Genomic DNA, 14,241 nt, shown 5'->3' with positions numbered 1-14,241 from the left:
TACAAATTCAGCTTAGAAAGTGTTGCTCTCTGCTTTTAACAGTTGGTTTGAGGTCACTCAGATGCACTGCAGAGTTCAGACAAAGTTGTATACAGCAATTCTGTAATTCACCAGGTTGCATTCTTCGATTTGTGTTTGTAGATGCTAAACACTGTAAAATAAAAGGTCTGCATGATAGAATGTACTTTATTTTTGTGAAACTGATACAATATTTTCTTTTTAGGCTCCTGTGTTTCTGCTCTTGCTAAACTGTGTCTGGCAGTTGGTACAACAGTATCCTCCAGCATTTGAGTTCACAGAAACTTACTTAACTGTCTTGTCAGACAGCCTCTATGTGCCTATATTCAGCACTTTCTTCTTCAACTCACAACATCAAAAAGACACTACAACGGTAAGAGTTTGTTTTGTGTATGCAATGTGCTGGATAACAAGTTTGTTTGATAGACAAGGAATACTCAAAAAAAAAAAAAAATCACTAGTAGCATGTTTTTCCTTATTTAATTGAAGAATGATGCCTTGGAGGTGAATCAGTTCAACTTTGGGTCTAGAGAGTCATGTTCAGTACTTTGGAGCATGTGAGGACAAGATGAAAATAACTCAGAAATCTGTTAGTTCTAGTGTGGGGCTACAGTTCCATGTTCATCAGTCTCCAGTGAAAATTGAACTCCTTAACCTAAGCTGTCCTACGTAAATTATCTACAAAATTCTCCTGTTACATACTCTGCTTTGTTCTAAAATCAGTGTTTTTTGGTTGTTGATTTATATTTGGTTAGTGCTTTTCCGTAGCATAAGGGGGTGGAAGTAGGCAGTAAAGAGCCTAAGAAATTGAAGATCGCTGTTTAGCATATAAAGTGCTGAGCATAAAATTTAAATTGGCATCACTGCGTGACTGCAATGAAATACAGAGAGGTTTATTCCACAGTCCTGACATGCTCTCTGTGTTTGAGTTCAAGTGTCCATCTCCTGCCCAGCTTTCAGAATATTTCTTAAGTTCACCTTGACTTGGTCAGAAACCCTTTTTAAATGTCTTAATGCTTTGGCAGACTGGTGAAATCCTGAAGACACAAAGCAGTCCTTTCAGATTTCTTACTGTGTGGGACTGGTCTGTGCAGTTTGATCTCAAGGCCCAGGCTTTTCTGAACAACCCTCTTTATGCAGAGAAACCGAAACCAGAAAAAAGCCAACGGAAAACTGCACGATTCAAAGTAAGATTTTTTTTTTTTTCTTAACCTGTTATTTCTATCATTTAAAAATAAAAAAAGAAGTACAACTTGGTCATACTTCTAGCATGCTTACAGTAGTGGTATGAGTGTCAACTGACAAAATACATGTACAATTCAGACTCATCTAGCTCTTGAGTGCTGCTCGCATCTCTTTCAGCTTTTCAATCAATCTTCCATGGTTTCTGTGCACTGCACAGTTTTTCTTACTACTGCACTTGCATACAACTATTAACTTCTTCCTGGGATTTAATGCCCAGGTGAATTGTAATGATTTTAAGTGATTTTGTTGTTTCATTCCACTGAGTACTTACTTGAAGCGCATAACAGGCTTGTAATTGCCTCCTTGATTTTTGCCCTGAGTATAATGGGAGTGTGTGCATGTGTTTAAAAAACAAAACAAAACAACAACAAAAAAAAAAACAGCGAAACCCAGCAAGGAACAACATCTGTCAAGGATATGCTGTATTGAGTGGGTCGCCTCATTACTAGCAAATAACATAAATTCAGAAGAAGAAACTTGTTTGGGGTAGCTGTTCTGTAGTTTCCCTGTTGTCTAAAGTCTCTTCTGTACTAAAGCATTCTCAGGTGTGTCACTGTTACGATATACAGCATAATATGCTTCTGTAAAGTGGCAGATAATGAGGAAATGTAGAATTAAAAACTTCTAAATCAAATGCTCTTTGATTTGTATGGCCATCTTAAATTAAGTTGGAAGTCTGTAATACTTGTATGAAGGGCATTTTCCTGTTTCGAGGAATGCTTTATTCAGTGTTACTTCACTGCTATAGTTGCAGGGAAAGTAGATGAAAATACAGAATGCTGTGCGAGTTATTTGATGTATTAGCCATCAAGAGTAGCAGTTCTAGACACTATAGCAAAGGCAAGGCTGTGTTTAAGTCACTTCATTGAATTTAGATATTTTCTGAATACAGTTTCAATGTTTTTCTTCTGCTGAAGATTTTTAAAGTCTCATCAATATTTATCTTTGTATATTTTTATTTTCTTTTTCCCCGTAAAGCATCAACGACAGCTTTCTTTGCCACTGACACAAACAAAATCTTCCCCAAAGAGAGGATTTTTCAGGGAGGAAACAGATCATCTAATTAAAAACATTCTGGGTAAAAGAATTGGCAAGTTCATAAATTCTTCAGATGAACCTCCGAATAGCTTCAGGGAGTTTTATGATAGCTGGCATAGTAAGCCTATTGATTATCATGGTCTTCTGTTGCCTCGCATCGATGGACCTGAAATCAAAGTCTGGGCTCAACGCTATTTACGATGGATTCCTGAAGCACAGCTTCATGGCGGAGGTACAATAGCCACAGCTGCCAAGATTTTGGACTTGATGGAGGAAGTGCAAAACTTGCAGGTGAAAATGGATGAAGAACATAGTCAAGCTGTTTCTGGAGACATACATGCTGTCCCAATGCTGAGAAATTCTGCCCGTTTGTCATCTTTGTTTCCTTTTGCTTTACTTCAGAGACAGTCTGTCAAACCAGCTTTACCCACTAGCACCTGGAAAGACTTGGAAGATGAAGATGACTTGGTCAAGAGAGATGATGAATTTGTTGATCTAAGTAGTGATATGTTATAAAATGTATATAAATTTAAGTATGAATTCTATGTGGTTAAGCTCTGAGTTTAAGATGTTTTGCTATCCTAATCTAAAGAACTCGAGTATCTACAGCCTGCTGAGTGGGTTTGTAGGGTAAAGGAAACTTGGCTGAGTATATTTTGAACTTCCATTTCACTCTAACAGTATTTATTGCAGAAACACGTTTTTAGTATAGGTCTAAGAAAAAAAAGAAAAGCAAGTCTAGCAGCACCGTGTGGCTGCTTTATGCAAAAAAACAAATAAAAAAAATTAAAAAAAAATTCTGATTTAGAGGTAGAATACTAAATGCATACAGCAACAGTTATAAGGAATCTACAGATTTGCTTAACATTAAACATTATTCCTTTTGTGCTAAAACTATTAATACATCTGCAGTTGTCCATCATGTGAAATGAAGAAGGGAAGGTGAAACTTAATGTGCTTTCAAGCATAAGCTTTTACAACTGAGAACAAAACTTGGGGATTTTTGTCTGATGTGGCATCAAATGAAGTCATGTGCTTGTCAGTCTCATCCTTTCTGACAGTGTTCATCACTGGCTTGCAGAACTTCACCTTGTGTAGTGGTATAGTAGCTTGGCTTTTCTAAGGCTCTGCTTGCACTTAGCTTAAAGATCAGGTGGAAGAGCCAAACTAAACATTTCAAGACCTGTTGTGTCTGCTGTCATACTCCCTTGCTGCCTTGGAAAATTAAGTCCCAAATGTTTGCTGTTGATTGTAGGAAACGGCCTGACAGAGATTCAGTTTATTATGGATATTCTTTTCCTCTCCTTTAGATGTGGAGATTTTTTTTACTCTAATTTCCTTGCATATGCCAGTTGCCTTTGAGGCTTTCTGAAGCTTGCACTGAGACCTCCACACGGAAGGGAAGGCAGTCTTGAATTTGCAGTCTGTTGCCACTTGACATGAGTTAGTGGTACAGCTTATGAATGTGGCTTTCATACCCTACAAACATTTCCATCCTGTTACTGGATGTTCTAACAGTACCTCAGTGAAAAAAGCCATAAAGAAATGCCTGTTGATTTTTTGATCTACTGTGTGTATGTTTATATAAAAAGTATTTTTGCTGCAAATAACTGTCCTTTGTAAAGTTGAGTGTTATTTGACTGTCAACTCTATTTTGAACCCTTAAATGGTAGAGTACCCCAAGAATGGATGAAAATCATGTTTCAGTTAATTTGAGATGGTAGATGTTGAATATTCTCTGTATGATTTAGAAATCCATGCTGGAAAAGTCAAATAGTAAAACTAACACTTTAAAATTTGATCAGCTCAGTGTAATCAGGGTTATTAAACTAAGTTACAGATCAGTCACTTCACAGTGAATTGTACTTCGTATGTATAATAAAAGATCATCTGCAGCTCTTTAAAAACATTAATGTTAAAAGAAATGTGTAAGTGGGGGGAGGGAGAGATACCGCTGCAATTCTATGCCAAACTGAAGCTTTTCAACTCCTGATTGCCTTAATCTTAGTAGCCTGAGTTTGTAGCAGTTTGTTTAAAAATATGCTAGTACTTATGCTTCCTGCTTTGATACATATCTCGTTGTTGTTTGTACAGCTATTGTTTATTGGAATGGGCTGTCCAGCACATGTCATTCTGACCTTATTGTGGCTCAAGTAATGCATTTATCCAATGATTTCTATGTTTGTTTGAGCAGTGCATTTTTGTAGAGAAGAAATATCTGTCATTCTAAGGTCATTTGGGTTCTGGGGGTTTTTAAACACTGTCATTAGAAAAAAAAAAAAATCTATTACATGAATTTTTCTGTACTTTTGATCAAACTATTATTATGGCTCAGTCCTGAAGATTGCATATTTATATTACAGATGTTGGACATCTGATTTGTACATAAGTTATCAGAAGTTTATATAGAGGAGAAACATATATGTGGAATTGAACATAGAACACTTCTAATGTAGAGTAAATACCATTGTTGTTGGTTTTCTGCACTGCAGGATTGGAAATGTACTTAATATTTTCACTAAACTTCTGTTTATACCTCCAAGTTTTTACACTGAATGCAAGCTAGAAATTGTACAGTTGGCTTAAAAAAATAAATGCTACTCTTTTTCCTCTTTAGTGGGCAGTGTGGAGGGTGTCAATAAAGTATACTTTGTCATATTTATCTTGAAATGACAATGTGTGTTTAAGCTCTGTTTTGCAAAATGACACTTTAAATTGTAGTGAACTTGACAATCTGCAGTGACAAGGCTTTTTGAGTTGTACACAGGGTATTTGCAGACCTACGGAGAGGAAGCTGTACAGTTTTGACCTTGGCTATGCTGTAGGACGAGTGTATCAGTTCAGAAAAGATCAAAATTCAGTGCAGTGCCATAGGATGACTGTGGAAAGCTACTGAGGTGATCTAGAGCGTGTCTGTCGAATGGCATTTTTTGGGGATCTATTAAAATATTGCAATCTTAACTGTTTTGGGGATCTATTAAAATTTTTCATTCACAATGGTGTGCTTGTCTTTCATTGAGTTGTTTCCCCATTTCAAGGAGGAGCATTGTTCTTACCGTGTTAACACAGAAACTTCCTGAAATTACAGAGGCTGAGTATTCCTCAAACCGAACGTGTTCTGAGTACAGGTTGAGTGCTGGTCATGGTAAACTATAGAGTACAAACGAAAAACATGTAATTCCAGAGATGACATATTACTAGTTTCTGTCCCCAAATCCAGCATGAGCACAAATCACTCAAAAATAATGTCCTAAAGAGAACGTATAAAATTGCTATAAGGTTTAAGAAGGATTTGCCGTTGGAACAGGAACAGCAGCAGGGTGCTGGGTTGCACTGTAACACAAGGTGTGCCACAGCCTCACCCACATCTCAGATCCCTGTGTGTACTTTGACCACTTGGCTTTGAGGTGGCATTTACTGTAGTGAACGTGCTCAGCTATTGCTGTATGGCTTGCTGGAATCCGAGTGCTTTATAAAGGTACTTACAGCCGGCTCATACTCCTGATCTCTTCCTGCAATTAAAGCTTTTTCATTTCATGTTCAAAGCATATAAGCATAACCGTTTCAGGAGGTAGTATGATAGCGTGTCTTGCCAATGGGTTATTTGTCACACAGAGGTTTCCTTTCTTCAAGTCTTGAGCTGGAAGCCTTGTATACAGTGCTTACTGCCTGAAACCCATATTTTGCATGAAACTTGGTTTATAAATTACCTGAGGTGTGTTTCTTCTTCTGTGACAAAGAAGAGGTGGAGTAATGAAATATTTTGAATCCTACAAAGCATTTAATATTCAGAACTGCTTTGGCTCTTCCATGATCTATTTAGTGGCTGAAAGGGGTGTGAGCTAAGGTCCTTCTGATGGGGCCATGTCCTTTTCCTTTGTTTATAGTATAACTACCCTGTGACAAATGTTTTTTACCAAGCTTTGCAGAACACTGAACCTGGTGTATCCCAGAAGGCAATGAGCACAAAAGATGAACACAGCTGCTGTTTGAGTTGGAGAAATAGCTGTTTCAAAACAAGCAGTATTTCCCCTGTTGCTTTGCCTGGCTGCTTGAAACAGGTTCACTGTTTACCTAGGAAAGCTTTTGATAAATAGCTTTGTAAAAAGCAGAACCATGGAAACTGCTTTCCCACAGTGATGACTTGTTCAACTGTGCTGCCGTTCCTTGAAATTCCCCATCCCTTCTGGCACGTCCCAGCCCTGCTCACACCATGACACCTTCAGTCTCCCCTCTCTTCATCTCCTCTGTTCTGCAGTGAGATGCAGTGTAGCAGTTAGTCTGTCATTGCTAATAACTTGTTGAAAGGACAACTTTAGTAACTCTGTTCCTGGGGGACAAAATAAATGGGTTAGTGGTGGCTTGGCCAGGCCAGGTGGTCTGCAGCCTGCTTCTCAATATCTAGTAAATTGAAATCTATTTCTGTTAAGCATGATCAGAACTATCTGCTGATTGCCAAAGCTCTGGTACAGATAGGTGGAAGTGTGAGCAGTCCTCTGTCATCACTAGGGGAAAAGAGTGAGAAACCCCATGCCTGCGGCGTTCATACAAAACTGAATGCAACTCTCAGATAGGAAAGTCTGCTCATTTACAGTCAGATCAAGTATCACATGTTATGCAACAAAAATTTTTATTTTCTTTGTCTTGGTGAATGTCTGTTTCTGTGTTCTGAAATACTTCTTCTATTCTATTATTCAGGCTTGGGAACCTTTTGATTTTCCTGGGAATCAGCTGGCATTTTTATGACTTCTGAAAGTCACTTAAAATCCTTGTTAATAGTATTCCCATTCTGGGGGGGAAAAAAAAAGAAGAAAAAAAAAAAAGAAGAAGAAAAATCAGTAACAGTTAATTCAGCTAGAATTAATGTACAGTTTTGCTAATTACGTGTAAATCTTCAAATATTTTGTAAACAGTGCCAAGCCTGTGGGCTGGTAGCTCACTCACTTTCAGCGAGTAGGATTCACTTCTTTCTGTTTCTACAAACATTGTTTTAAGGAATGTTTATGGATGTGATGACAGGTGAACAGATTTTATGTGGAGATCTCTTGTATCACCACCAAAACTTGAAGCAAATACTTCAGCTTTCACTGTGACCTCGATGTACAAAACAGAATTCCTCTTACCAAGTTCCTCATACACAGATAAATACTATTTGTTTCTCACAAAGCCACTTCCTCCATTTTCTATTTTCCTAGCTCAGACTTTCCACTCTTCAACAACTCTTTCTTGACATGCTCTCGTGAAAGCTCTTCGAATTAAGTTTGAAAAAGATTGAGTTTATACCTGCTGTGGTTTTTCCTGCTGCATTCTGAGGTGGTGAGAACATGTGAAAGCCAGATAAGGGAGTGCTGCAGATGTCCAAACTCACGACAATTAATGAGTGGGTTTTCAGACTGCAAGATCCCTCACTTCCGTGTCAGTACGGAGCATGGCAGCTCTGGTAGCTGTCCTGTAATTAAGAGTAAATATTTAGAATAAATAAAATCCTGATATGTGTTATTTTTCCTAAATGGAAACTGCATTTAAAAAAAAAAAAAAAAGCAGACTAATAATCCCAAATTATGTTTTCTAATGCAATGTGTCTTCTGGAATCATTCAGTATTTTGCTGGGCTGATGCCCACCTAGAGGAGTCCTGAGTACTTGATTGCCTGGGTTTGGGTTGCATCCGATGTAGGGCATCTGCAGGCTGCTGCTTGAGGACTTCTGCTGAGCACTGCCCATCAGTGTGCTCCTGCTGCCCAGCTGTTAGTTTGGCTGCCAGATAATTGTATGGAAATACATATTTTGCTGTTGTGGATTAGTTTTCTATTACATCAGCTTGTTGATGCGAATCACCCCATGGTTGTGCAAGGGAAACATCTATGGCAGATTGCTTGAGGGTGACTTTCTCAATAGGCAACTGCCAATTACAGCAGAAGAGGAAGGTGGAATCACAACTTCAGTAGAGACGGCTCTGGAGCTGCTATGTTGTTGAAAAAGAGAAATTTTGGGAACCAGACCTAACATGCATTTATTTGAAAGGTTATAAATGACACGCACAGCTAATCCCAGCTGTTTAATTCTTCTGAGAAGAAAACACAGGAAATGCAAAACCACTACCGAAAACAGACAAAATAAGCCACCAACCAAACGTAAGAAGCTTTGATTTGCGATTGCCTGAAAAAGTCTTCCAGGGTAATCAGAGAATAATTGCATTGGATCTGAGCTGGTTGTTACAGGAAGAAGCTAAGGTGGGCAGAATAAACCATCCTGATCCACAGTCATTGGGCACGTTCCTCAGGCTGTGCTTTGGTTTGGACTGGAGCATGTTTTAAATACCATCATTCTGTCTGGGCTGTGATTTAGCAGTGATTGTGGCTGCTGAAAAGCAAAAATCATGTTTTGACTTGTAATATGAAAACAATAATCACTCTGAAAGTGATTTTGGATTCCTGATGCATTTCTGTTTTTCTCATTTAGGCTTCTGTTATATATAACTAACTGAGGGGTTACTCTTTGTTTTCAGCATATTTTACTCATTTAGATCTCGTTTCTTGTTAGTTATAATGTGTTTGATGTGCTTTGTCCATATGCAGCCCATTGTTCATCCCAGGGGCAGCATGCAAGTCTCTCCCTTCTGACCAAGACCCTAATTTTCCAAGGCTATTCATCTACCCAGTGCTTTTCCAATGGTAGCCGCCCATTCTTATGATTCAAATTGCAGTTGAATAGCTATCTGGCAGAGATGATGATAAAAAGGGCTAGTTACTGAAATGAAGTACATTAATAATAAAATCATTATTTAATGTATTGGTACTAAACAGAAGCTCCATGAATACACAAAGCCTCTGCAGGTAACAGTGGATGCTAGAAAGAGCTGAAATATAATTAGCAGGGACATGGACTCAGGCAACAGGAAATGACTGAACATAAATGATTCTTCATAATCTTTGTACCTCATTAAAGCATTAGTAGCCCTATTGGTGCTGGTTGCTAACATTACTATTCCGTCTAGACTGGCAGACATCCCTCCCCTTTTGAAGCCAGCGAGGACTTCCCTCACAAAGCAAATGATTCTCCAGCTGAAACACATGCTCACTGATGTCTTTATATTTGTCAGAATAACATTGTGTACAGCTGCTCTTGCCACCAAGAAATTTACTTTATATTCCTAGAATCAAAGTGAGGTTTTGGCCTCAAAAATCACTTATTTCCATCCTCCTGCCATGGGCTGGCTGCCCCGACCAGCTCAGGCTGCCCAGGGCCCTATCCAACCCAGCTGTGAGCACCTCCAGGAATGGGGCACCACGGCTCTCTGGGCAGCAGTGCCAGCGCCTCACCATAACCACACTCTCAGTGCTTTCAGTGAAAAGTTTTCCCCAACATTTAAATCTCCCCTCTTTTAGTTTAAAACTGTTCCCCCTTGTTCTGTCCCCTGTTTATAAGCTCCCTCTAAGTACTGGAAGCCCACAAAGAGGTCTCCCCTGAGCCTTCTCCAGGCTGAACAAACCCAGCTCCATCAACCTGTCTTTGTAGGAGAGACACTTCAGCACTCTGAGCATCTGTTGTGACTCCAAATCTTTCTCCACAGGACTGCTCTCAAGTTCTTCTCCCTCTGTAAACATGCCAGGGATTTCCCTGGCTCAAGCATAACAGCTTGCACTTGGCCTTGCTCAACCTCATTAGGCCCCAACACAGATCTCGGGAAAACCGCTCGTGAGCAGCCTCTATGCTCATGGGACATAGAGCCTCTGAACATATCCCTCTGGATGCAGCCATCCAACCAATTCCTTATCCTGCAAATATTCCACCTTTCAAATGTCTCCAATTTAGAGACCAGGATGTGGTGCGGGATCACGTCAAAGACTTGCACCTAAGACCTACCTTGTCTAGGTAGATGACATCAGTTGCCTGCCCTTTATCTACAGATGCCATCACTCCATCACAGAACCAGATGTGTCAGGCACAATCTGCCCTTGGTAAAGCCGAGCTGGCTGTTTCAGATCACCTGTTTATCCCTCATGTGCCATTGTTTCTGTGTGAGAACTGGAGTTTAAAGAGTAAACTTAATCACAAGGTTGAACAGCAATTCTTTAATAGAGCTGAACTCTTTTAAGCGAGGAAGTAATATTAGCACTTCTTTCAATGCAGGGGATAAGAGGCTCTGGAGGAATTAAAACCTTTTAACAGCATTTACTCAGCTGGGATGACTGTGGGAAGGCTTTATGGATGGATTCAGTCCCTAGAGAAATTTTCTTAAGATATGGCTGAACGCTAAAGTACAGAAAATGTATTTAATACGTCTATCTTAGCTTTTGTTCAATTTGCGTAGCTGTTGACTTGCCAGTAAGTGCCACACAGACAACTACAGTGGCAGCAGGATCTTTTCCAGATAAAACCATAGAATCGTAGGATCATGAAGGTTGGAAAAGACCTCTAAGACCATCTAGTCCAAACACTAACTCACCCCCACCATTCCCACTAACCATGTTCCTCAGTGACACATCTCTACATTTCTTGAACACCTCCGGTGACAGTGACTCCACCAGCTCCCTGGGCAGCCTGTGACAAAGCCTCACCACTTGTTTAGAGAAGGAAGTTTTCTTAATATCCAAGCTGAACCTCTCTTGGTGCAGGTTAAGTCTGTTACCTCTCATCTTGAATCACACGCTGATGCTGATTTCCTGTCTCTTCTGGATGTCTGCTTGGGTCAGCTTTAGGGAGGTTTGCTTTGTGATAATAAGCAAGTAATCTCCACCCGATCATCACCAAATCCGCATTGCTGAGCTATGGGAACACGTCTGTGTTGAGGTAGGCAATTGCAGCGTGAGTGCACATGGGCAGCTTTGGTGTGTCAGGTCAGACTCTGAGGTGTATGTGATAGCGGTGAAGAGCACAAGATGTATTGCTCCTTGCAGAACTGGTGGGAGAAGCCTCACAGAAGGGCTTTGAGGTCAGGGCTCTGGCTGAAGGAGCTATGTTTAAAGAAGCTGTCTCCAACTGTCTGATTTAAGCCATGCTCAAAGAAGCAGGGCTGTGTATTTTTGTAAATAAGCCAAATGGTATGAAAGGTGCTTTATTCCTAACAGTAACCTGTAGGACTCTAAGCTGGCCAGCTGCCCAGATCAAGAAAGATCTCTTCCTGCAAAAGGAAAGTTGGCAGATGGAGGCATAGTCAGGAATTTTGATATATATATATATATATTATTTTTGTCATATGCGCTGAAGAGACATAGTAAAATTGCCCTCTTTGAAGTTTTTATCTATGTATTTTCAAAACTGAACATGATTTGTGTGTGACAGTATATTTTCAGAATGCACTTGGAAATCCAGTGGTAAAAACGGCATCTTCTTACTCCAACAGTTGTGGTCCTCCCTCATTTCCATGTGCCATGTATTGATGTTAGCATCAAACTAAGTCCCTGCTGCTGTCAGCACTCCAGAGAAGGGAGAAGAGCTCAGAGTACACCTTGGTAAAAGGCATGAACCGCTGAGGTGTGTGGTTCAATACAATCACCCAAGAGCAATGTGTCTGTATCACACTTCAGATATAGCTCCTGTCAGGATGCTAGAGATGCTTTAGCACTTTGTATTAACCCTAGATTTGCGTGTACCATTGAACATGTGTCTGATATGATATCCATATCTGAGGGCATGTCATGTTCTGTGCAGATGCAAGCTGTGCTTTTATTTTGGCCACAGGACATTTATGACCAATGGCGAACTGCCAGCTCGGTTCTCCAGTTCCAGTTGAGTTTGTAGTTAGGAAAAACAGAGCCCATTTGAGGCGAAAAAGAGGGAACCTCCTAAAGTTTTCTTTTAGAGCCAGTTTTCGGAGTGGGAACATGCTTCCAGGATTGGGAGTGCTCTCAGCACTTGGGGTACACCTAGAACTGCTCACCCATTGTGAGCTGAGAGCCATTTCTTTGCTGGATGGCAGCCACAGGTGCATTCAGCAAAGGCTTATATGTATTCTTATTGTGTGTTTGTTCTGCAGGAACAAGGGTTGCATTTGCTGCTGTGTGAAGCAGAATATGAACAGTGAGAGTAATTTTGGTCTTGGGGGATTTTTAAAGGTTGTTTTAATTTCTCTCTGAAGGACTTACTGTGTGGTAAATAGCTGTTAAATCATTACTTCATCCTTTGGCAGAGAGAATTAAGCAACTGCCTAAGAAAACATCAGTGAAAACATTTAGTAAGAAAAGATCATACATGCCAAAGTAGGACACCTTGACCAGGACGGCTGACTCATCAGTTTGACAGACTCTGTGTTAAATATGGAAAGCTCATATGTCATCTCTCAGCAAGAGCAAAAATAAATTTATTTTATCTTTTGAAGATGACTTACAAACCAGATGGGATCTCTGCTAAATCTCTATGCAGATGAAAGTACCGATGTGCTGTGCAGCATGTCTCATTCCCTGCACAGCCACGTAGATGCATTGGTGCTGTTGAGAGGACCCCGGCCACTACCTCACACTGCTGGATGTATTTCTTTTTCCAACCATCAGCTGGGTTTCTCCACTGAATCTGTGTTTCTAACCTGTATTGAAAATTGTGAATGGCGATAACTTAGATGCTTGTTTCTTTTTCTCCCTCCTCCCCATGGAAGTCACTGGAGTCTTGAAGGTCTGTCTTATCCTGTCTTCAGTGATCCCTGGGAGCATCAGAGCCAGCCTAAGGCTCGGCAGCCAACACACTCAATTGGGAGCATTCACTAAAGAAGCAAGGGAAGCGTGTTTTACACAGGCCTTCTATGTGTCCCTAAAAACTGTATGGGATCCTTAAGAATGAAACAAACATCACTCTCGTCTTTCCTGATATATCAGTTATTTCTGGTGCTGTTTCAGCTCTGTCTCCAAGAACGAAGCCCCATATCCTCTCTGTTCTTTCCCAGTCTAGTTCTCAGTTGGAAAAAAATATAAAAATCCACTAGAAGGCAGAAGCATGAGCAGGAAGTACAAGGTGTTACATAATTGCTCTGCCATCTAAGCTCCTGGTAACTCAGTCAAGTTTCTTCTCTGTTTGAATCCATGGTGATTGCTAGAAATACTAGTATTAAAAAAATGGAGACATTGTTATCACACTCTCTAAAGACTCATGCTTGAATATTATACATCATCTTATTTAGCCATGTGCAGGTTGCCTTGTGGCCAGTGCTGCACAAGTGCGCAGCAGAAGTTCTTATGCATCTGCTGGTCATTAATGATCCTGTAACAACACAGTCAGGAGCTATGGAAATGCATTTATTCAACTGGACAGCAGCACGCTCTCCAACAGCCTAGTTCAAATAAAGCTAGCCTCAGAGATCATCTTTCCCACTCAAATGCTCTTCAATCAGTACTATGCAGGTAGCGGCACAATACAGTTGTCTCCATCCCACCATTTCGAATGATTACTTTAGTTTAAGCTAAGGATGTGGTCTGCAGAGTTGATTTCATTCAAAAATTTCTTGCAAATCCCTTATGAAGAGATTTGTTCAGACAGCAGCTTTTTAGTATCAAATATATTAATGAGTGTTTGCATTGATGGTAAAGCGTTAGCTGGTGAAAAGCTATTTTTAAAAGCCATTGCACAGAAATGATCCAGTGATAACGTTATTTTATGACACTGAAGATAGATGGTGTTGCACAGACATAGACCAGTACAGGAACTGGAGAAAGAAAAGAAAATCAATCCACATTTGGCTCGCATTAACCCTGTGGGAAAACATTTGCAGGTGATTTTCTCAGCCTTCTCCTTCACAGTCAATGGAGGCACTTGACATTCAGGTCAAAATGGAAAAAGCTGTCAGTGCCTGGCGGGGTGCTGTGCTGCTGCACTCCTCCCCCCGTGCAGATCGACAACACCCACAGCAAGAAGGTACGATACAGTGCTCCATAATCCTTGACTAGCACAAGACTTTGTTTGTCTGTGTTTTCAGAGCCAACTTTCAGTGTAACAAACCCAGCTAATCAGAT

General features: G+C 40.2%; 1 protein-coding gene across 1 annotated transcript in view; it reads left to right on the top strand.

Annotated features, from left to right (window-relative positions):
• MTMR12 (myotubularin related protein 12) overlaps positions 1-5,298 on the top strand; it is a 33,947-nt gene extending 28,649 nt beyond the window's left edge. Inside the window, exons 14-16 of the mRNA XM_085213229.1 lie at positions 224-391; positions 1,044-1,205; positions 2,242-5,298. Coding sequence (XP_085069355.1) covers positions 224-391; positions 1,044-1,205; positions 2,242-2,817 — 906 coding nt within the window. The 3' untranslated portion in view covers positions 2,818-5,298. The remainder of the gene's footprint in view (positions 1-223; positions 392-1,043; positions 1,206-2,241) is intronic.
• The last annotated feature ends 8,943 nt before the right edge of the window (positions 5,299-14,241 follow it).

This window comes from Meleagris gallopavo, chromosome Z (assembly GCF_905368555.1).
Source record: "Meleagris gallopavo chromosome Z, MGAL_WU_HG_1.1, whole genome shotgun sequence".
NCBI lineage: Eukaryota > Metazoa > Chordata > Aves > Galliformes > Phasianidae > Meleagris > Meleagris gallopavo.
Note: the sequence above shows the minus strand (reverse complement) of the source record. Positions and strands in the feature narration are given on the sequence as shown.